At 39.1% G+C, this 23,248-nt stretch overlaps 1 protein-coding gene across 1 annotated transcript in view; it reads right to left on the reverse strand.

Annotated features, from left to right (window-relative positions):
- Positions 1 to 23,248, reverse strand: part of SDK1 (sidekick cell adhesion molecule 1) — a 638,385-nt gene that overhangs the window by 246,699 nt on the left and 368,438 nt on the right. Inside the window, exon 5 of the mRNA XM_077828174.1 lies at positions 21,181 to 21,314. Coding sequence (XP_077684300.1) covers positions 21,181 to 21,314 — 134 coding nt within the window. The remainder of the gene's footprint in view (positions 1 to 21,180; positions 21,315 to 23,248) is intronic.

Below are 23,248 nucleotides of genomic sequence, written 5' to 3' on the forward strand. Positions count from 1 at the left end.
ATAAATGACCAAATTCTCTCCAAGCACTGAAATAACACTAGCTTTCTTTAAGAATTATTTTCACATTTCTTATTCACTTACAGTTTTGTGAAACCATAGCAGTAGGTGGTAAACTGAGGATCATGCAAGAAACAAAAAACACCTTGCAACAGTCAATTACCTCAACCAAACCAGGGTAAAACTCAGTATACTCCAAATGACCCTCCCTGTTCATGAGAGCAGATTGATTTAGGAGGAGACTTATCTCTAATAACCCCTTTAAAAGTCAGGTTCCTTACAAAGGCTTCTCATCCTTTCCTGAAATGACTGACAGTTTCTGAGTGGACTGCATACAATGTATTCTTTAAACAAATGTTACTGCTCTCCATCTTTTGCAAGGCTCATAAAGCTGGTATGTTTACAATTGCTGTGCCTGATAGCAGCAATGCATCCAGAGCTATAAGTGCTTCTCTGATGCAGCACATTTCCACCCCCTCACCTCCAGACAAGATCTGAATTCTTCAGTGGTATTTTATGCCATTTATCATGCAGTGTTGATCAGCTTTACAAATCTGCATGGGCTGTTAGCCAGGATTCCTTTCTAAAACATGGATTACACAGATCCCAAGGAGATCAAAGATAAAAAGGAGAAAAGCCTTACAATGTTATTCTTAAAGGCTAATCAAAGTGAGTAACTTATGGAACTAAACATAAGCACTCTCTTTCCATCTGTGGAACTCAGAGTTAGTACACAACTACTTTAATGCATGCCTTCTTTCTTTCTGCACTGATCATGCAATTCAATTCAACTCTATTTCCATTCTAAAACTCGTATCTCAGTATCCGTGTCTGCACTGACACCACATAATACATATTGCTGTGTCATTCTTCTAATAAAATAAACCTAGCTCCCATCTGATTTTTCAAAAACTACCATGTTTCACAGAATACACTATTCTTAATAGTACATGTAGTCTGTAAAACTCTTAGAATGATTTCAGGCATGCAAACTAAGGTGCTAAACAGAGCAAAATTGGAGAAGTGATTGACTGCAGTCCAGTGTTTTTTCAAAGACTACTACTTCTAGAGTCACAAAGACTGTCTATGCAGAAAGTTTGACTTGTGTGGTGTGTATAGTCATTCATAAACCCTCCTATAAATCACATAACTCATGCAGGTTAATCTGACTTTGTTTGCAATGCTCTTATTAAAACATGATTGGCAAGTGTTCACATCACAAATATTACTGATCTAAATGGTAGTTCACTTGTGATGAATATTTTTAGAATATTATCCCATGAAAGATAACCATTTGTGACAAATCTAATATCTATAAATGTAATACAGAGATTAGTTTTGAACTTCCAGCCCTACTGATAGATCATGAAACTAACGTAAGTGCTGCAGTGAGAGACCGAAAATCACCAAGATTGCTTACAACATTATAAACATTAACATGAAAATGAAACAAATTATCAGTCCCATATGAAACTCTAACACAGGATGACTACCTAATTAAATTCCTATCTTTTAGAGAATTCAATAAAGATTTGTCAGTTGACTTCATAAACCTTTCTGTTTTAAAAGCACAGTACCCCTTTCCAGATAACACCTTTACTGGATGTAAACTACTGAAAGGTAGTGTAGAGAAATTATTATATTCACCCTAAAGAAACTGTGCATAAAAAGATTCATTTAGAGAATTGACTGAGCTATTAGCCATAATACTAGCATGTTCATAGTCTATGTATTTTAAGTTTCACTGACCACAACCAGTTTTTAAAATCTTTTGACAAAATTAAAAACTCCTTCTCTTAGCAGGTATTTACACTAGAAAGGTGAGGAGCAAAATATACAATCTACCTACATTTTGCTAGAAATACCCTAACACAATTCACTTGTGGCTTCTGGTCACTCCTCCACTTGGAAGTTATGTAGTCATTCCAGACCTCTGAAAACAGGCTATTATTCCATTCCCTTTCCCACCTTTCTCTGCATATGCTCATGTATACACACACACACACACACACACGTGTGTGCCTTTCACTGCGACCATAATTAAGGATCTGTCACTTTTTCCATTATAAACTCCCTTTGAGAGCATTTGTAACAGCCTTTTAGAAAAGATTTATTTATGAATGTACACTGATAGATGGAATGTTTAAAACAATGAGAAGAAATAAATAGCCCAGCTACTTTATCGACCATATGTGCAACACAGGTGATGGCAGGATATCAGCAACATTCCAATCTATAACCAAAATATATAATTGTCCCAGAATAATTTATCAAAATAAATTCTGCATTATACTTGAAATAGGAATTCAGCAGACATTACGAAGTCCAAAGAAGTCTGCCAGATTCCATAATTTTTCTCTGAATTAGCCTGTGAAGTGCAAATTACCTTCTCCATCAATGAACATAATATCAGATTTCTCATCCATAGTTTAATCAAAGGTGGTGTTTCTCACCTTCTCTCATCCTGTCTAATACAACTGTTTGTTTTGTTGGCAACACAGACAATATCTCTAGTTTAGTTTCTGAAGAATCCAAGCCCTTCACAGCTACACCATAACAGTTTAAACCAGTCATTCCCAAACTTGTTCCTCTGCTTGTGCAGGGAAAACCCCTGGAGGGCCGGGCTGGTTTGTTTACCTGTTGCATCTGCAGGTTCGGCCGATCACAGCTCCCAGAGGCTGTGGTTCGCTGCTCCAGGCCAATGGGAGCTGCTGGAAGCAGCGCGGGCCGAGGGACATACTGGCTGCCGCTTCCAGCAGCTCCCATTGGCCTGGAGCAGCGAACCGCAGCCACTGGGAGCCGTGATCAGCTGAGCCTGCGGATGCAGCAGGTAAACAAACCGGCCTGGCCCGCCAGGGGCTTTCCCTGCACAAGCAGCGGAACGAGTTTGGGAACTACTGGTGTAAACTATATAATAGAAAACATTTAATATCTTTACACAAAAACTAGTGGACAGCAGATAATCAAAAGTTCTAGCATGCCTCCTTTACAGTGTTTAGAATCCATATAATTTATAAGGGGTTAAGGTTTTATGCACAAACTTAAATCTGGAATTTACCAATTCACATTTACCTTTATTGGGATTTCTTTAACAAGCACATAAATATAAGGCAAAGCCACATGCACCCAGAGATAGTCCACCGAACTTTCACATTGCGTTGTTGTGATTGGCCCCTCATATTAAGTGCTTTTCACAATCAATTTATTAATTGAAGATACTCTTCTTCCAGCCCAAACGTTCAATTAATACCCTTTCTTGGTTGTACTCTCACCTCAGTATGTGCACTTTCACTTAGCATCAATCTGAGTTATGTTTTTGTATCTGAATGAGAACTGTCCCCTTTTTGTCTGACTTGAGATACAGTAGTATCCCATCAGACTACATGCGAGGAGTCCTGCAAATGCTCATATGAGTAGTCCTTACCAAGGTCTGTAGTCCCATCAAAGCCAAAGAAACCACAAACTAAAAAAGAACTATTCACACGAATGTTTGCAGAACCAGTCCCCCAATATCTATAATATAAAAATCTAAAAAGAGTGTAGCTCAAATTATATTTTCCACTATATTGATCAAAAGACAAATGCTCCATTCAAATAAAGATCTTACAAAAGGAGATACTTTCCTGGGCCCACATATTGAATTCAAACTCTTTCAAATTGATGAGACATAGTTATTCCATCATTTTGTTCTGGGTGATAGCTATTTTGCTCATCTGTTCAAGAGCACCAAGTCAAAACTACAATGTATTTTTTAAAGGAGAATTAAATCATCACTATCATTAGGTCCTTCACAACTTGAGATCAGTAATTGAGCCCATAGAAGGCACTGTTAAATGCTAACCTCATGTACAACATTAAACTCAACTGAATTGATTAGGTTATACCCCTGCATCTGAAAGCAAAATTGAGTTTATCTGTTACTCACGATGAATTGCATTTCGCAAAACTAAACCTGCATCTACACAGTTGTAAAATACAGGAATTATGCCCCATCTTAAGACAACATTGATATAGTACTGTTGAGTCATGACAACCACCTAAAACATATCAATCTGGTAAGTAAGTCACTAACCGTCTTACAGAAATCATTATAACAACAATTGTAATGCACTTAATATTTAGGAAGGACTAGAATTTTATTAAGATTGATTCAAGCAATTAAGGAGATTGGAAGATAGAAATTTTGGAAACTTCTCATTCTAATATAAGGGATAGTACATTCTTTTGAAATAGCTCTAGGACATATATATACACATCAGTTCCTACATACCTTATGGTATAGGCTGTTCATTTTAAAGAAGGGCATAAGAAGCAGAATCTTAAATCCTAAGAGTGGCACCAAATGTTTGGTTAGTTTCCAAAATCCTACTCAAATTATTTTCATAGCTGCAAATGTACCAGATGTCTTCAGAGCAAAGGAACATAATAGTGTCAAAGATCAACATATTGCTTTTGCATGTGTTTATGGATAAAGTTTTTTTTTTTAAATGGGAAACAAATTCTCACTGCTTTCTCTTTTAAATCTATGTTATTTCGTGGCTGTTTTCCATTTGCAGTGAAAGGTGGAGTTTGCCTTTTCCCAGCTAAATTGGAGTGGTGATCATCTGTTTAAACAGTCCATTCCTCAAAAACATGCCTGTTACATTCACTAGGACTGTACTAATAATTAATGTTTGATTTTTTTTAGAACAGCTTTTTCAACACTTGCATACTACAAATACTCCAATTTGTCTGGACAAATGCAAGCACACAACTCTAAGCAGTATGACTAAAAATAAATATTACTTGAATAGAAAAACAGAATTGTGGATCAAATTTACCAGGGAAATTGCCATAAATGATATAATATTCATTTAGTTGAAGAAACAATGCATTTTAGATTTTTAACACAACAATGGACTCACAAAATGTGCAACAAAATTTAGATAAGGAGAAGAATTCTCTTAAAAAAAAAAAGAAATCTTAAATTATTAAACAAACCAATTGCTTCCAGTCAAACAAAAGATAATAAATGATAAACACACAATAGAAAGTTCTCTTCAAATTTACAATCTAAAATCTAAAAAAAGGCAGTGCATGCTTAGCTAAAATAAAATTGCCAAAATAGCCTTTTCTTATTGTGACACAAAGTTTCCCGTATTAAAATTAAAATACACTCAATCGCAATTCTTGGCTGTGCTGCAGAAGCAGAGATTATGTGGAAGTGAGCATTTGTCCTAATCACTTATGATTTGAATAGCAGAGGAGGAGAGAACCAAGATTGTTATTAATTGTATAGTATCATAGGTGTGCATCGGGCTATTCAGATCTGTAGATGCTCAGTCTTAATGATGAGCATGAGATAATAAACACCAAAGTACATAGCTAGATTTGTTACAAGTAAAAAATCCCAGCCCAGAGGGATTTACAATCTAAAAAAACCCCCAGATACATAGTTGGTTCCTCCTCTTCAGTAGGCCCATTTGTCTTATGTTGTTGCAATTTGCCAAGCTTCTCAGTGTTTTGTGATGACCAGAGGCATGGCAGATAAGTAGCAAATGCAACTATTCCAATTTTTTGCAATGATCTTCAGAATATTCTCTTCTCAGTTTCACAGACCCTTTCACCTATCTGTTAAAGACTTGATTTAATATTTGCCATCACCTTGAAAAGACCATCTGCAACTTTATTCACTCACTACCAATTACCTTCTTTAATAGCTGTGAAACGATCACTGACAGGGATACATGAAAAACCCACTCAGTGGTGAAGGCACTGCTGGATACGTGTTGTCAGAGGCACCCTCAAAAACATGTACAAGGACAAAATCAAAAAGGCTAAAGGACAAAATGAATTATGTCTAACAAGATCCATAAGAGGCTCCAAGAAGAGGTTCTTTAAATGCATTTGAAGCAAGAGAAAGATGAAGGAAAGTATACATCCACTACTTAGCAGGGAGAGAGAGCTAATAATGGTTGACATCATGAAGGCCGAGGTGTTTAATGCCTATTTTGCTTCCATCTTCTCTAAAAGGGTTAATTGTGACCAGATACTTAACACAATTAATATTAACAACAAGGGGAAAGGAACACAAGCCAAAATAGGGAAAGAACGGGTTAAAGGATATTTAGATAAGTATTCAAGTTGGCAGAGCCTGATGTACCTCACCCTAGGATACATAAGGAAGAAGCTGAAGCAATCTTGGAACAATTAGCGATTACCTTCGATAACTCATGGAAGACAGATGTTTAATTCCAGAGGACTGGAGAAGGGCAAACATAATACATTTCTTTTAAAAGGGGGAACAAAGAGGACATGTAGAATTACAGATTAGTCAGCCTAACTTCAATATCTGGAAAGATACTGGAACATCTGATTTAAAAAATCAATTTGTAAACACCTAGAGGATGATAGGGTGATAAGTAATAGCCAACATGGATTTGTCAAGAACAAAGTATGCCAAACTAACTAATTCCCTTCTTTGACAGGGTTATTGGCCTAGTAGATAAGGGGAAGCTGTAGACATAGTATATCTTGATTTTAATAAGACTTTTGCTACTAGGGAACTGTGGTCTAGATGAAATTTTAATATAAGGTGGATGCATAACAGGTTGAAAGGCCATTTTCAAAGAGTAATTATCCATGGTTCACTGTCCAGCTGGGAGGACCTATCAAGTGGGGACTGCAGGAGTCTGTCATGGGTTTAGTACTATTCAAGTTATTATGAAAATATTGGTTATTGAAGTGCAGAGTATGCTTGTAAAATTTGCAGATGACTCCAGGCAGGGGAGGTGGGGAGCACTGCAAGTGCTCTGGAGAAAAGGATTCAAATTTAAAATAATCTTAACATATTGGAGAATTGGTCTGAATTCACAGAAATTCAATTCAATAAACACAAATGCAAAGTACCTCTCTTAGGAAGGAAAAAAAATCAAATGCACAACTACAAAATGGTGAATAACTAGCTAGGCAGTAGTACTGCAGAAAAGGATCTGGGTTATAGTGGACTACAAACTGAATACAAATCAACAATGTGATGCAGTTGCAAAAAGGGCTAACATCATTCTGAGGCATATTAACAAAAGTATTGTATGTATTTTACAGGAGGTAAATGTTCTGTTCTACTCACACTGGTGAGGCCTCAGCATGAGTACTGTTTCCTAAAGTATGTCTGGGAGCCATACTTAGGAAAGATGTGCAGAAATTGAAGAAAGGCCAGACGAGAGCAAAAAAATAAATGATAAAAGGTTTAGAAAACTTGACCTATAAGGAAAGATTTAAAAAAACAGGCATGTTTCATCTTCCGCAAAGACGACTCAGGGAGGACCTGATAATAGTCTTCAAATATGTTAAAGGCTGTAAGAAACAGGATGGTGATCAATTTTTCTCCATGTCCACTGAAGGTAGGACAAGAAGTAAAGGGTTAATCTGCAGCAAGAGAGATTTAGGTTAAATATTAGCAAAAAGAAAAGGAATACTTGTGGCACCTTAGAGACTAACCAATGTATTTGAGCATAAGCTTTCGTGAGCTACAGTTCACTTCATTGGATGCATACTGTGGAAAGTTTAGAAGATCTTATGCTTTTCTAAGGTGCCACAAGTACTCCTTTTCTTTTTGCAAATGCAGACTAACACGACTGTTACTCTGAAACCTGTTAAATATTAGGAAAACCTTTCTAATTATAAGGATAGTTAAGCACTGGAATAGGTTACCAAAGAAGGTTGTGGAATCCCCGTCTTCAGAGATTTTAAGAATGGGTTAGACGAACACTAGTCAGGGGTGGTCTAGATATACTTGGCCCTATCTCAGCACAGGGGGCTGGACTAGATGACCTCACAGGGTCACTTCCAGTCCTACATTTCTATGATTCTCCTCCTGGGTTGCAATCAAATGCTTTAACCACAAGACTATCCATTCTCTCCATGTCTCATTTACTGCACACTTTTCAACTTCTGTAAGAGTCCTACAGACAATAACTTCACTCACTACAGAATCCTCGCTAATTCATTAAGCACTGTCCATGTTGTGAACTGAATGAAGCAGAGGTCTGACTGAAAAAAATAGGATGTGATCATGTTACAGATACTATCATAATGCATATGCACAAACGATAGAATTAAGATTCCATGGGCAACCTTGAATATGGCATTTCCTATCTTATGAATGCTTGACTTTCCAACCTTAATATATTCATATTGCCTTTTTGCATGGCATTGCCTATATAGCTTAGAGTTGAATACATATACTTGTACAGTGTCCAGCATACTGGGGCATCATGCTTGGTTGACCGTTAAGCACTAGTGTCATAAACATGGTTAATAACATAAGAACATAAGAATGGCCATACTGGGTCAGACCAAAGGCCCATCCGGTCCAGTATCCTGTCTACCGACAGTGGCCAATTCCAGGTGTCCCAGAGGGAGTGAACCTAACAGGTAATGATCAAGTGATCTCTCTCCTGCCATCCATCTCCACCCCCTTGACAAACAGAGGCTAGGGACACCATTCCTTAATTAATGGACTCAACCTCCATGAATGTATCCAGTTCTAATAAAATAATAGTAATAATATTATACTCCCAGCACATAGGTCTGCTGTCAGAATGATAGTGCTGGCATCAGAACACAAAGAGACTTTCCAGGCTTATTCCTTTTCCGGTTCTGTGTTTTATATTGATTAAAGATTAAAAAGAAACTCTTTAACATGAACATCTATTACAATAATAATCCCTGATCTTTCACGAGTTTATTTTTTTCAGATTACGTTTGTCAAAAATGCAAGAGGAAAGCAGTAGATTTTTAAAATATACTGTTTCTCAGCTATATCATAGTCTTCATTAACAGAACTATTTTTCAGTGACTGCTTATTATATTGAGCTACTCTGCTAAGAAATAAATATGCATAAAACAAGAGAGAGACTTATAAGCAAACTTTTCTGATATAGGGGTAGATAAAAAAGAGAACCTCAACTTATTTGCTGTAAAATATCTCCTAAACTGTTTACTTTGGATGATTGAACATGTGAGCCCTGTTCATATCCTTGGAATATGTCATTTTAAATTACATCTTTTCATTTGTAAGAAATTACATGATGATTATATTTTGACATGATGATCACTGAGAAGCTGAGCAAGATACCTATATGGTTTCATATTATAACTCCTAGAACTGATCACATATAATCTTATTTTATTACAAAATCACGTAGAGCTGTTGCAGCCTCATACCACAAGAAAATAATTGTGATTAGCTCTTCTTAAAATAGCAATTCTAAGTTAATGTGGCCTTCAGTAAATCTCACAGAAAAAGCTACAGCTTCTAGAATTTTTGACATTACAGGCAAATATGGCTCCTGATGTATACCTTTAGAAATTTATGAGATCTGAAATTGCGCAGGCACCTTCCATTGTTTCCGGCAACTTTAGGTAGATGAAATTCCCGATTTATATAGGTTAGATGATCGGAATGTATAAATTACACAGAAATTTTTCTAATCATTCATCTTAGCTACTTACATACTCTAATGGGTTGGATTAGTAGAAAGACTCATATAAAAGATCAGAAGGCAATATCCAAAGGGAGTAAACTGGAATTGGAATGTTGGCATCTTTTAAATCAGTATCTGGTGTCAGGCAGGGCTGTGTCTATGCCCCTGCAACCAGTGGTGAGCTGGAGCCAGTTCGCACCAGTTTGCTGGAACCAGTTGTTAAATTTAGAAGCCCTTTTAGAAGCGGTTGTCTCGCGAGGGTTCTAAAAGGGCTTCTAAACTTAACAACTGACCAAAAGTTTAACAAGGCTGGAGCACCCACGGGGAAAATCTGGTGGGTGCAGACACCCACCGGCAGCTCCCCACCCTGCCCCACGCCCAGCCCCAGCTCACCTCCTCTCCGTCTCCACCCCGAGTTACGCTCCGCCCCACTCTGCTTCTCCACCGCCCCCCCCGACCCCTGGCTTCCTGTGAATCAGGCGGCGGCTTCTTGCTCAGGCCCAAGGAGACGGAGCAGAGGCGAGCTGGGGTGGGGGTGGGGGGCACAAGAAGGGCCGCCTGCGCCGCAGCAGGTAACCGGGGGGGGGGGGGCCCGCAGGGCAACCGCTCCCCACCCCAGCTCAACTCCGCCTCCATGGGCCTGAGCACAAAGCCGCCGCTTGCTTCTCAGCCCCCCCAGGCTTCCCACATGAACAGCTGATTCGCGGGAAGCCGGGGGGCGGAGAAGCAGAGCAGGGCAGCGCATTCAGGGGAGGAGGCGGAGCGGAGGTAAGTTGGGGCTGGGCACGGGGCGGAGAGGGGAGCTGCTGGTTGGTGCTCTGCACTCACCAAATTTCCCCCGTGGGGGCTCCAGCCCCGGAACCCCCACAGAGTCGGCGCCTGAGGCGTCCCTTTTGATGTGATTGGGGGGGAGCGACCGCTCCCCCTGCTCCCCCCGAGCTACATTCCCCGACCCTAGGAGCCAGAGGGACCTGCTGGGTGCTTCCTGGGAGCCGCCCCAGGTAAGCACCTCCAGGACTCCCCACCTCGCTCCCTGGCAGGTCCCTCTGGCTCTTAGGGGCGGGCTGGGGTGGGCACCCATTACGGTGGCCCACAAGATCCTCCTGCCCAGTTCTGGCGGCAGTCAGGGGACAAGGGTGGGGGGTGGATGGGACAGGGGTCCCAGGGGGGGGCATCAAGGAACGTGGGGGGTTGAATGGGGCAGGAGTCCCAGAGGGTGGGGGTGGGCCACGACCCCCTTGTGGGGTGAGGAAGGAACTGGTTGTTAAGATTTTGGCAGCTCATCACTGCCTTCAACTCCTTTGTCAGGCAACGGATTTCAGAATGCAGCATGCCGTTAGGTCCATAGGCATTACGATTAGTGATCTCTTGCTCTCACACCTTGACTATGCTGATGACATTGTTCTTCTAGTAAAGAGCCACGACTGGTTTCGCGAGGCCAGAGTTGGCCAAGGTTAGGCTCCATGGTTCATGGTCAAAGACAAAGCTGCAAAACCTATGTCAGGTCCTCCCACGACTCCAATCTCCTTGAATAATGAAACAGTTGAAGGAGTCTCCAGCTTTTGTTATTTGGGTTCTATACTCACCAGTTTCCTCCAACTCTGATACAGAGGTTCTTCACCGAATTGGCATCACAGCATCTGCAGCATGACGATCTCAGCATGACAACCAAGTTCAGGATCTATTTGAGCTGTGCCCTCTCCATACCGCTATACGAATGCGAAACAGGACACTATTGCCACTCAGACTGGGCAAAGCTGGAGGCTTTCCACACAAAACGCCAATGTCGTATATTGGGCATAAAGTGCAATGACTTCATTTATAACACAGACGTTTATGGTAGCTTCGGTCTACAGGCTACTGGGGCCATCGTCCGCATCTTCTGCTTTTTGGACATGTCACCAGAATATCACAAGACGTACTGGCTACTGCCATTCTCTGGGCAGCTTGTAACATCTGGGATAAAATTCCACCAACTGAGTGGTAGAGGCAGCCTAGAGGTAGACCCCCTATCACATGGATGCATCAAGTCTGTTCTGACGTTGGACTTCTGACCCATTAAGCCCTTGCAGCTGCACAGGAATGGACCAAATGGGGAATGATTGCTATGGCAGACCATTCAGCTAAGCGTTGAGGAAAAAGAAGATGATAAACTGATATGTAGGACTCCGGAAGCTATTCTTTTTTAGACTTCACAGAATAAAAAACAACAACAACAACAAAAATCAAACAACGTAGAAAAACATAAACCAAAACATCTTTTTCTCTTTGGTAGAGGTGAGAATATAAAATCTTGATTAAAAAATATTTTATAAATGCTTCTAAAGCATGTTTAATAAAGTTCTCTTATCTGGGAGTTTAAAAATGTTCAGTTTATGTTGATCATTTGGGTGGGAATACATTGTTGAGAAAAACTGACAGTTCTAAATTATTTGTTGTTAGTCATACAGTCCCAGGAAATGGTCAGCATGGGATATTGTTATTCAGTTTTAATGGCTCCCTCTACTCCAATAAATGAAATAATAATAATATATATATAATTTATTATTATTGCTAATGCATATAAAGAGTTTTTCAAAGATCCCAAAGTATTTTGCAAACTTGAAGTATGCATAGTTATCACTTCCTACACAGGAAAAATTCAGACAATTCAGGGATGCAAGGTTGCAGCTCTTTAACAGCACATAATGTTTAGGAAATGAAGTAATGATGTAGCCAGCTGAAACTACACAAGGGATTTTTGGTAGGCAGAATACACTTAAGATGGAATTGGTCCAGAATATTAAGGTTAGCTCCTGATTTTTAAAAATGGCATGAGAGCTTGGATGATCAAAAGTGGATAAGAACTTAGTTTTATTTCCCATCAAAAAGTTGCCATCTTCAAGCAGCCCAATGCCCTCTAAAGCCATGCTAGTGTACTGGTTCAAAACTGACATAGTCATGAAAGTGCCACCTATTCAATGATCATTATCACTTTCTGCAGCACACAGAAGTTTCTCGGAAGTCTCCTATCCACCTAATAACCAGGCCTGACCCTGCTTTACTGTGACATCTCACACTCCAAGGAGATATAGCTGGACCTATGTAGCAAGGTGACAAGTAGTTATTTGTCAATAGCTTTATTACTGCAATGGTTTAACTCTGAAATATATCTAACCAGAGCAGAACACAGTAGAAAGCAGAACAGAGTATGTTTCTTGGTGTTATGATACATCTTTTATTACTATTAATTGGTGAGTTTGGATGTAGGAGTTAATCCTCTTCCTGTTACCATTTCCAGCATCTATGGTTTTCTGAACATCCAATCAGCATAATGAAATGAAAACAATTTTTATAAGAATGAAAAATAAAACTGATTTACAAGGGTCAATGGCCCTGGTTCTCCAGTGTTCTCAAGCTGCTCTCCACCACTCTAATGATCCAAAGCTGCCCTGAAACTGACGCAGTAGTCAGGCTGCACAAGATATCCCCCAGACTAAGGGGATTTTTGAGTGGCATAGAGCTGCCCGAGTCGCTGCCTATGCACATACCCTGGCTACCGTACAGGGCAACTGTACAAGAAAAAGGCTATAATAAAGCCACTCTAATTTATGCTAGGGACCAGAGGGTTCCAGGATCAGGGAGCCAAATATTGCTTTAAGCCATCTTTTTGCCCCCTCCTCAACTATGCCAAGCACTCCTCAGCCACAGCTGAGAATCTGAACTTATGTATCCTAACCCAAATACTTAAGAACCAAATGTAAACAGATTTTGCGAGTTGTACAGTATCTAGAAAAGGACTATCCGGTTACTTCACATGAAATTTATCCCATCTCTCAAGAGACTCAGGATTATTAATTACCCATCTCTTCAACCCATTCATATACTCTTCATGCTTTTAATTTCTTCTTAAAAATTAACCCTACAACTGTAGTATGAATTTACTTATATCTCAAGGCCTGACTGACATAAAAATGTATATGCTATATCTCACTGAAGTGACTGTACTTTTTAAGATGTTGATACAAGCCTAATTCATTTGGCATTTGGTATGTTTTCACCATAATTTGCAGAACATAATTAAAATATTTTTTCTAGGCACATCAGTAAGTTACGAATTACAGGTCCACTGTCATAATAAAACTTTTCTGTGTATAAAAGCTTTTTGGCACTACTGCTATGATGGTCTTCCAGAAAATCATCATGCTTTGTACACCTAGGGAGGTGGTGGAATCTCCTTCCTTAGAATACCTAGGGAGGTGGTGGAATCTCCTTCCTTAGAAGTTTTTAAAGTCAGGCTTGACAAAGCCCTGGCTGGGATGATTTAATTGGGGATCGGTCCTGCTTTGAACAGGGGGTTGGACTAGATGACCTCCCGAGGTCCCTTCCAACCCTGATATTCTATGATTCTATGAACATGGCATTACCCTAGCTGGCATGTATAATTGATGTATGTCACATTTTATAAAATGATTGGAAGGTAAATTCAATTTTCTGTTTTCCCTGTTTGTGTCCTCTAAGAATCTCTTAACTTCACATATCACTTACAGAGCAGTGACAAAAATAGGAGACAAATCACTCCAATAAATGTAATAGCAAAACTGATTAGAGAGAGGGAGAGATTAATTGCAAGTGTCAGATATAAATAAAAGATTTAGGTGACAGCCTAGATATATTATACATATGTATTATATAGCTAGATATATAGATCTACATTCACAAAGTTCAATATATAATATAAACCCATGTTAAAATAAGGGCTAGGTTTTCAAAAAACAAAGCCAGTTATTTGGCTGAGCAATGTGCATAATCTATACAAACTATGGGGCAAATCTCTAGTGGGTATAAATTTTCATAGCTCCACTGAAGTCAATGGAACTATGAAAATGCACAATGGGAGAGGCTCTGCCCCCTATTATTATGATTGTATCTAGGAGAAAAGGGATGGATTGTTTCCTCTTCCACCCACTTATTTTCCATATTACAGTCAGCAGCAGTGAGAAGCACAGAGTGGCTCACCCAATTCAAGAACAGAGTAGTCATTTTGAAAAACTTGCAATTTGGGTACTCATTTGCCAGTGTAATAATATTTAAAATGATACATTTCACAGACATGCAGCTTCTGATTTTTAAATATTTTGTTATGCTGATTTAGAAATCGAAAACTCTCAAACTTCAAAGATTTGGGGTTTTGTTTTGTCACTTCAAAGGAAATTTTACCTGCCTTTTTTATTGCAGAAATATTATCTACTATCAAAAATAATGACATTGGCTTTGAAAATATTAACACTGTAGTTATAAGTTGATCTTATCTGCTCATTACCTCATTCCTTGGTCTGGAGTTCAATCTCACCTTCCCCTCATGCTGTGTGAACCTTGAATACCAGTCTCCAGGTGTGAAGTCAGCTGGAATTCAGGTTCAAATCAGCAGGGGAGATGTTTTCAGTCTGGGCCAGGGAGGCACAGCAGATGTGAAATGTGTGGAATGCAACCTGCTGGGAAGGTGAAGCATTGCCAAAATAGTGCAGTGGAACAGAGGGACATAAGATTGTCACTTTGCCTTCTATTCTACAGGAAGAAAGGCAACTAAAAGAATATAAGGCCAGAAGAGAGATGAAACTTCCAGAGATAATTATTAGCTAATATTTATTCTTTCAATATTTTAATGATATATTCTTTGTAATACATAATTTATTTTCTATACAGCTGTTGTTAAAAAGCAGGGAAGCTTTCCTTACAGGAAAAGATATGACAATCTAAAGGGAGTCATGAAATTTGGAGTTTAAGATTGCCATTATGTCCTTAATGCACACCATTATTCCAATTTAATGTATATGATGTAGTCCAATATCAACATATCAGATTCAATATCCCAGGTAGCTATAATGGGTTAAATTAATGATAACAGCCTTCGCTAAAATTCCTAGCTTTGATCAGATATAGTCCAACTTTAATATTTGTTTCTGTGATTTAAAAGTCAAACCTTTAACATTTTAATGGAATCTTTTTTTCATAACTTCAATTACTGTAAATATATATTTGACTTTTAAGAAAATATTTAGCCCTCCGTCTGAAATTTATTTAAGTTGTAGCCAATCAATTCTCAGAATGAACGGCACATAAAGACCAGCCTGATAAGATGGAACAATCACAATGATAGTCTTCCTGGAAATTCTCCTTGGCAAGGAGAAATTTTAAATACTGTGAAGAAAAGGAGGGGAAATGAATTGGCATTATTTTCAAGAAAGAAATAAAAATGGAACAGCTGATGGAGCACCCAGAGTTGGACTATACTGGACTTTCCTCGCATTTGATCAGAATGGACGGCTTATAAAGTACAATCATTGCTCAGAAATGTAATTTTCTCTTCTCAGCTTCCATCCCATGTACCTTTTCTTTAGACAAAAATGTCTTATTGAAGCATTAATTTTATTTCAGCAGAACTAATCCATGGAGGCTAAGTGAATGTAAAAGTCCCATGGCAAGGACTAAAAACAGTGTGACAAGTTCATAGAACTTGCTTGAGTTTGACCTCAGAATAGAAATGTCTGTTCTCAGGAGGGTCTGGCCAATTCCTTTTTTCTGCCTACACCTGACATGCTGGAGTTAGCTATGAAAAATTCATGCAACAATATGTTTCAAACGCCCCCCTCTATACCCTCAACATCTGTTGATTTTACTTCACATTAAAACCTCTAAGTGAATCCTCTCTTCTAGCTCGCAGTAAACTTTGATGGTGAATAAGAGAAATTATGGTTTAGGAACGCTTCCTTCCTGAAAGGAAAATATCAACTCGGGACCTGCTAATGATTTATCTTCCTAACAATACTGATAGAGGGAAGTATTTCAAAAATAAATGCATCCTAAACAAGGGGAAAAATCTTGTAGGGAAAGGCTACAGAGCTAGCTGGATGCACAACTACCTCAAAAATATTATTAGAAGTAAGCAGAATGCCTATAGGGAATGGAAGAAGGGATTGATCAGAAAAGAAAGCTACATCCCAGAGCTTAGAAATTGGTAGGAAAAAAAGTGAGAATTGCTAAAAGTTAACCAGAATTAGCTCTTGCCAAGGAAATTAAGACAAGTCATGAGAGGTTTTTTTTAGTTATCTAAATAAAAAGAAAATAAGGAAAGATGAGGTTGGGGTGCCATGAAGTGTGGACGGGAATGTGATAAAAGAATCTAGATATGGCCCCAAAACTAAATAAATACCTTGCCTCCATTTGTTGCAATTAATTTCTAAAATGTTATGCTCATTGTGTAAAAACCCTTTTATAGTTATTTGATCTCCATGGACTCTGACAGTGACCTAGACATCTTGTACTGTAATAAGGTCCTTTTATTTTATTGTTCAAATACTTTTGGGGAAAAATCAGTACCCTGCCATTCTGAAGTTGAATATTTTTTGTCTTTTAAATTTTGTGTTTTGATAACAGTTAATTGAATAATTAAATGGGTTTCAGCCAGGGATAATTAGGTCTATTTAGCTTCATCTGATAGGTGACTACCACCACAGAATAAAATACCTTCTTACTGCAAGTGGAAGCTAGGAATGATAATATGACATCCTTGTATTTTAAATTAATTACAATACAACCATTCCAGGAGTATAATTTTTAGACCCCAACTATTCCAATCTTACCAATTGCACAACGGTTTCCTTTTTACACTCCCAATGCTCAGGGAGGAAATTTATCTTCATTAAATGATAATTGTCTTTATTATCTTTTGACTCTTCAGAAATGCTAGCTGGCAAGGTTTTTACAATTTTCATCAATCTTGTTTTGTGTTTTTACAAAGCCTGCATCAAAAAAAGATGTCTAAATCTGCAGAATGCTCTATATTTCCTAGCAGTTTGACTAGGTCTTGAGAATATCTAATTTACTAATATATCTACTGAAACGACATGCACCTCAATTTTTCACAGCTTAACAAGAAGGTCCAGCAGCAAGGTCCTGAATTGCAGTTCCAGATGATTAGTGCTGCAAAAGCAATTCAACCAGCAGTGTCTATGCTGTCAAAACAGCTTACATATGCCCATCTTCTGCAATCTTGCCTTTTCACTCATATACCAGGGCTATGCTCTTTCTGATTTTTCATAAAATATTTGGAGAGAGATTGACAATATAACTGCACATTGTTAAAGTTCCTAGACTGTGTATTATTGGTGTAGTGTTTCTTATTATCTATAGTTTTCTATTTAAGTAAACAGCTAAATCTCAGTATAGCTTGGATTCTCAGAACCTCACCTTTTTATTGAAGTGATACCACAGAGTACTATTTTATCATCTTTATCATTTTATTATATACTGACAGCAGAAACCTCAGTCAACTACATATGTGGGGATCACACCTTCTTGTGAACCTGGTTACTTATAGGTTTCAGAGTAGCAGCCGTGTTAGTCTGTATTCACAAAAAGAAAAGGAGTACTTGTGGCACCTTAGAGACTAACACATTTATTTGAGCATAAGCTTTTGTGAGCTACAGCTCACTTCATGGGATGCATTCAGTGGAAAATACAGTGGGGAGATTTATATACATAGAGAACATGAAACAATGGGTGTTACCATACACACTATTACCAGCAGGAGAGCGGGTGCGGGGGGGGGGGGGTTCCCTTCCCCACTCTGAACTCTAGGATACAGATGTGGGGACCTGCATGAAAACCTCCTAAGCTTACTTTTACCATCTTAGGCTAAAACTTCCCCAAGGTACAAACTATTTTACCTTTTGCCCTTGGATTTTCGCTGCCACGAGCAAACGTCTAACCGGTTTTATTTTATTAGGAAAGAGCCCGTTTGGAAACGTCTTTCCCCCCAAAATCCTCACCAAAACCTTGCACCCCCCTTCCTGGGGAAGGTTTGATAAAAATCCTCACCAATTTGCATAGGTGACCACAGACCCAAACCCTTGGATCTTAAGAACAATGAAAAAGCATTCAGTTTCTTAAAAGAAGAATTTTAATAGAAGAAAAAGTAAAAAGAATCACCTCCGTAAAATCAGGATGGTAAATACCTTACAGGGTAATTAGATTCAAAACACAGAGAATCCCTCTAGGCACCCCCCCCCGCCACTGTTCCTCACACGTTCTTGTCAACTGCTGGAAATGGCCCACCTTGATTATCACTACAAAAGGTCCCCCCCCCCGCCCCATTCTCCTGCGGGTAATAGCTCACCTTAAGTGATCACTCTGGTTACAGTGTGTATGGTAACACCCATTGTTTCATGTTCTCTATGTATATAAATCTCCCCACTGTATTTTCCACTGAATGCATCCCATGAAGTGAGATGTAGCTCACGAAAGCTTGTGCTCAAATAAATTTGTTAGCCTCTAAGGTGCCACAAGTACTCCTTTTCTTTTTGCGAATACAGACTAACACGGCTGCTACTCTGAAACCATAGTTTATAAAAATCATGACTTATTAGTTCTGTAAATAGGTTTTTCAGTTGAAGATAAGACATTTTAAATTGATGACTAATCTATGACTTCTTGGTTCAGGTTGCATTTGACATATAACTGACATTTTCTTACCGTGCTGTCTGTTGGATACAATCATAATTCACTCTAGCTTTTGTGAGATAAGACTATGAAACCTCTTCAGAACAAAAAGACCAGCAGTCACTAGCCCATCAAGCACGTTTTCTATTATTTGCACAATTCTCTCCCATTTCTATTTAATTTATTATAGATATTTCCATAGCACTCACCATTGTGGTATCTGAGCTCATAAATTGCTCCTTTGTCATCTAAGACCTGATCAATTGCCCTCGAAATAAATGGAAATATTTCCACTGACTTCAAAGGGAGCTGGATTGGACCTCTAGGCTACATTTTTAATTATATCTATTTTGTGTGCCTCAGTTTTTGGGTGGTCAAATTGACACCTTAAAGGGTCCCAATTTCCAGCAGGTAGGTATTCAGCACTTTTTCCAGGTGTCCAAAGTTGGGAAAACAATAACTGAGAAAATGGAACTTGACTTGAGCTTTAAACTCCCACAGCTGGTGAAACTACTCATTGATTTGCACCTTTTTGTTTAATACATGTGTAGCAAATAGGGCAGACGGTGTGGCAATTTGGGCTGCACAATCATCACGATGCAGATTACACAAAGCTCTGTTCCTCTTTTTCATCCAATCCACATGTTGCTATGCCAACCTTTTCAGAGTGCGGCCAGCCTTAGGCTGTTGATAACAGTGAGTTGAGACTCAACCCAGATAAGACAGAAGCAATATTGATAGGGTAAATGAAAGATCTTAGAAGTATGCCAGAGATAGTTTCTTGCCCCTTCCTCTTCCCCCCATTACTTAAGCCTGTGGAGCAATGCGACCGTTGACTGGATAGTAGTACACACCTTCTCAATTGTTGTTGAAAGGCCAGAAAGCGGTCAAGCTTTATCCCCAGATTAGTATGGTATGGTTCAAAACCAACTGGCTGATTGTTCAGAAGGACCTGTTGTGATAACTGGGTCTACAAGTTTACCCTAATTGTGAGCTCATCTGTGAAAAGTGAGTCAAAGATCATAAAATGTCACAAAAACCTACAACAACAAATGTTGAGAGGGAAAGGTGCAAAAGTTGAGACAAAAAGATTGAATTAATACAAACAAAAAGGCCTTCTGACAAAACTCAAGGGCTATGTTAAAATCATGCCTGGGGTGAGTGACAGGGAGTAACTCTTTTTGATGCAAAGGACTATTTTTCACAAAGGCAAGCTTACCTAGGTGGTAAGATCAACTGGAGTTTCCAAGGGGACTGTCTGTGACTCCCTGTTAAAGCTGTTGTAGTGCCTGAGGAATTCACACTTGACACTTGGTGAAATCTAAGTATAGAACTCACAACCAATTTGGGGTGTGTGCCCTGCTTCTTCACAGCCTGACCTGAAGTTGGTACTCATGCTCCTGAGTCACTCCAGACAGCTTGATAACAACCACTACCATCTCTTGGGACCCCAGGCCTTCTTTGTCCTAATCCTGAGAGATGTACTCACCAGCTCATAAAGAAACCACTAACTGCAATGTCCTAAATAGCCTAATACTGGTACAAGTTGCCAGGTCTCAGAGTGGCTAACATGACCATTTTCTGTGCCTGTGTTTCTCCAGCCGTGAGATTGAAAGTGAGAGTCAACACCAAAGACAAAGGCTGCATTTACTATCCTTGCTGTTCTTCTCTCTCCCCTTTTGTGGCTTTATGTCTTGGTTTTGTCTTCTAGGAAATGGGATTGGACTTTAACAGCAGCAACAGCAGAAGCTCTGGCCCATCTCAACTAACTTCTTCTCTTTTCCCTAAAAGGACAGTAATTATCTTTAATACCATTTGAGAGACTGTCAAATACGCAGGGTTTCCTTCTAAAAACTCCCTCTAGCTAAAGGGAAAGAGAACAAGGGGTGTTGATAAAATGAAAGCCTTACTTAATATTTGTTCAAATGCTTTAACTGTTTTTCCCTCTTTTCTGTATCTTTAATAAAACATTAAAAAGGATTATTAATGGTGTGCTTGCCATGGTACCAAGCAGGCTGAGGTCTTTCTATACCAAACCCCAAATCTTGTGTAAAATCAGTTAATGTTGGACTCCCACTGACTTTACTGGGAGTTGAGTGTGCTCCATACCTCCCAAGAGAAGCATAGCTCCTTTCAGGATTTCTTTTTTAGTAAATTCTTTTCAGCATGCCGATCTTTGGGAACATTTTCAGTGACCTCAATACCAAAGCAATTTTGGTGAGATTTCAATACTCACTCACTACACTCAGATAAAGAAATGGACTCGTCTTGTTCTCTCCATTTTTTTCATTGACTGCTTGCACATAGTAACCGCCTGCATCTGTTGCTTCTGCTGCAAGGATCACCAACTGATTCTCCAGTGTTATAGCTCTGTTTAGGAAAACAAAGCATCATGTTAAAACAGGAACAATGATAGTACCTAAGCATAAGCTGAACAGAACCTGGCAGCACTACACAATATTCAAAGGTCATTCAAACAGAGATGCGTGGAACTCAACAGCAAGACTTTATCTTCAAACACAACCACAGGAAGGATTCAAGAACTTTTGGGTCTGTGATGTTTGAGCCTTTTCTCTTTCTCTTCCTTGTTTAAGATGCTTCCAGTAATATAGAAGACTACAATAAGTGATATATAAAAAATAAAGAGTTATTTAAGGAATGATGAGAGAAAGAGTTAGAACAGGTAACCCATATAGTTATGGTCAATGCTCCTGGCAAACACCATTTTGCTGCAAATCCAGTTTGACTGAAAACCTTCTCAGAAAGTGAGAAGATCAGCACTCTGGGAATAAGAGCACCCAGTTCAGTTAAAAATCAGAGGCAATAGAATTTCAGGAGATAAATATATTTATGGCCTGCATAATTATCTCAGGTACAGATACAAAAAGAGCAAGAGACTAATTAACATGCTCAGCTGAAGAAACATGTATATAGAGGTAGCAAAGAGCAAAACTATTTAATCTAAACCAGGTATGAAAGCACAGCACTGTTCTGTAGTAGGTGGTGGTGTAGTCCTAGGGGAGTCAATAAATGTCATGGTCTAATATAACTTACTCTTTCTTAGAGCTGCTACATAACCATTGTCTTCATAAACTCCCTTGTAAGACAGTGCTAATCATTTGTACTGCAGTAAGATCAGTATGTTTGCATTTTACGTGTGCTGTATAATCTTTTGAGTGTATTAGATAAAATATAAATCAAATATGTAAAAATTTAAGTGCTTGGAATAAATATATTCTCTCCATTGAATCTGTTCCTTTCCACAAGTTAAGTTCTCCTTACCTGGTTTGTAATGACAACACAGACCAAACACGAGCGCTGCTAATGGTTCAAGGCAGCCGTATTAACTATTCAGAATGCCACATTCACAAATTATAAAAGATGAGGAACTCTGATTTGACCATATAACAGGAGCACAATATTCTGCCACCTAGAAGATTAAACTTCATGTTCAGAATTGGGTCTTTTTTTGGATTTCCAGGGTTGGAGCCATTAAGAGGCACTGACATGATACGGTCTTAGTGTGGATAGGGCAGTGTTTCTCAACAACCATTCTGTAGACTAGTGCCAGTCCCTGAGATCTCCCTGACACAGTTTAGGAAGGCAGCAAGCTGGTGCCTGGTATCAAAAAGGTTGAGAAACACTGGAATAGAGGGTTTAGGAGGACATGAGAAGCTCAAAGATAAAATGAAAATTAAATAGGAACCCCATAGCATTATAGTGGCAGAGTTGTGTGTCAGGCAGCAGTCATTTTTATGTTGACTTTGATAAAGGCACAGTCTAGTGATCTGAATATGGAACTTGAAGTAAGAAACTCCTAACATTGGGCCCAAATCTTCCACCCATAGTCACAGTACTCTGAGTAGTCCACTAGGCTCAAGGGTACCTTTAAATCATAGCCCTGAATATGGGTTGGGGGCACAATTTCTGACCAGACTCAGAGGGAAGTAACTTTGTTGATCCCCACTGCGTGCCCCAACAGTTCTGGCTAGCCCATACGGGTGGGGATACATATTTATGCTCTCTTTCTGACCCTCTCTGTCCACTTGGTCATAAAGCAATATCATGCATGCAGTCTTCTGCTCTTTCAGCTATGCTAGAACTGCTATCTGGACTGGTCCTGTGCAGCTTCAGAGGGTATGTTTAGTGGGAGTGGAAGGATCTTACTCCCCTGTGCAGCTATGTAGGACAAGACACACTCTAGTTCATTGAAAGTAATGGGGGCTCATTGTGGAGGAAGGTATAATTCAGCAGAAATAAGAGTGGTAGAATGGAACCCTTTGTTATCTTGGCCAAATCACTTC

This window comes from Eretmochelys imbricata, chromosome 10, assembly GCF_965152235.1.
Source record: "Eretmochelys imbricata isolate rEreImb1 chromosome 10, rEreImb1.hap1, whole genome shotgun sequence".
Taxonomy (NCBI): Eukaryota; Metazoa; Chordata; order Testudines; family Cheloniidae; genus Eretmochelys; species Eretmochelys imbricata.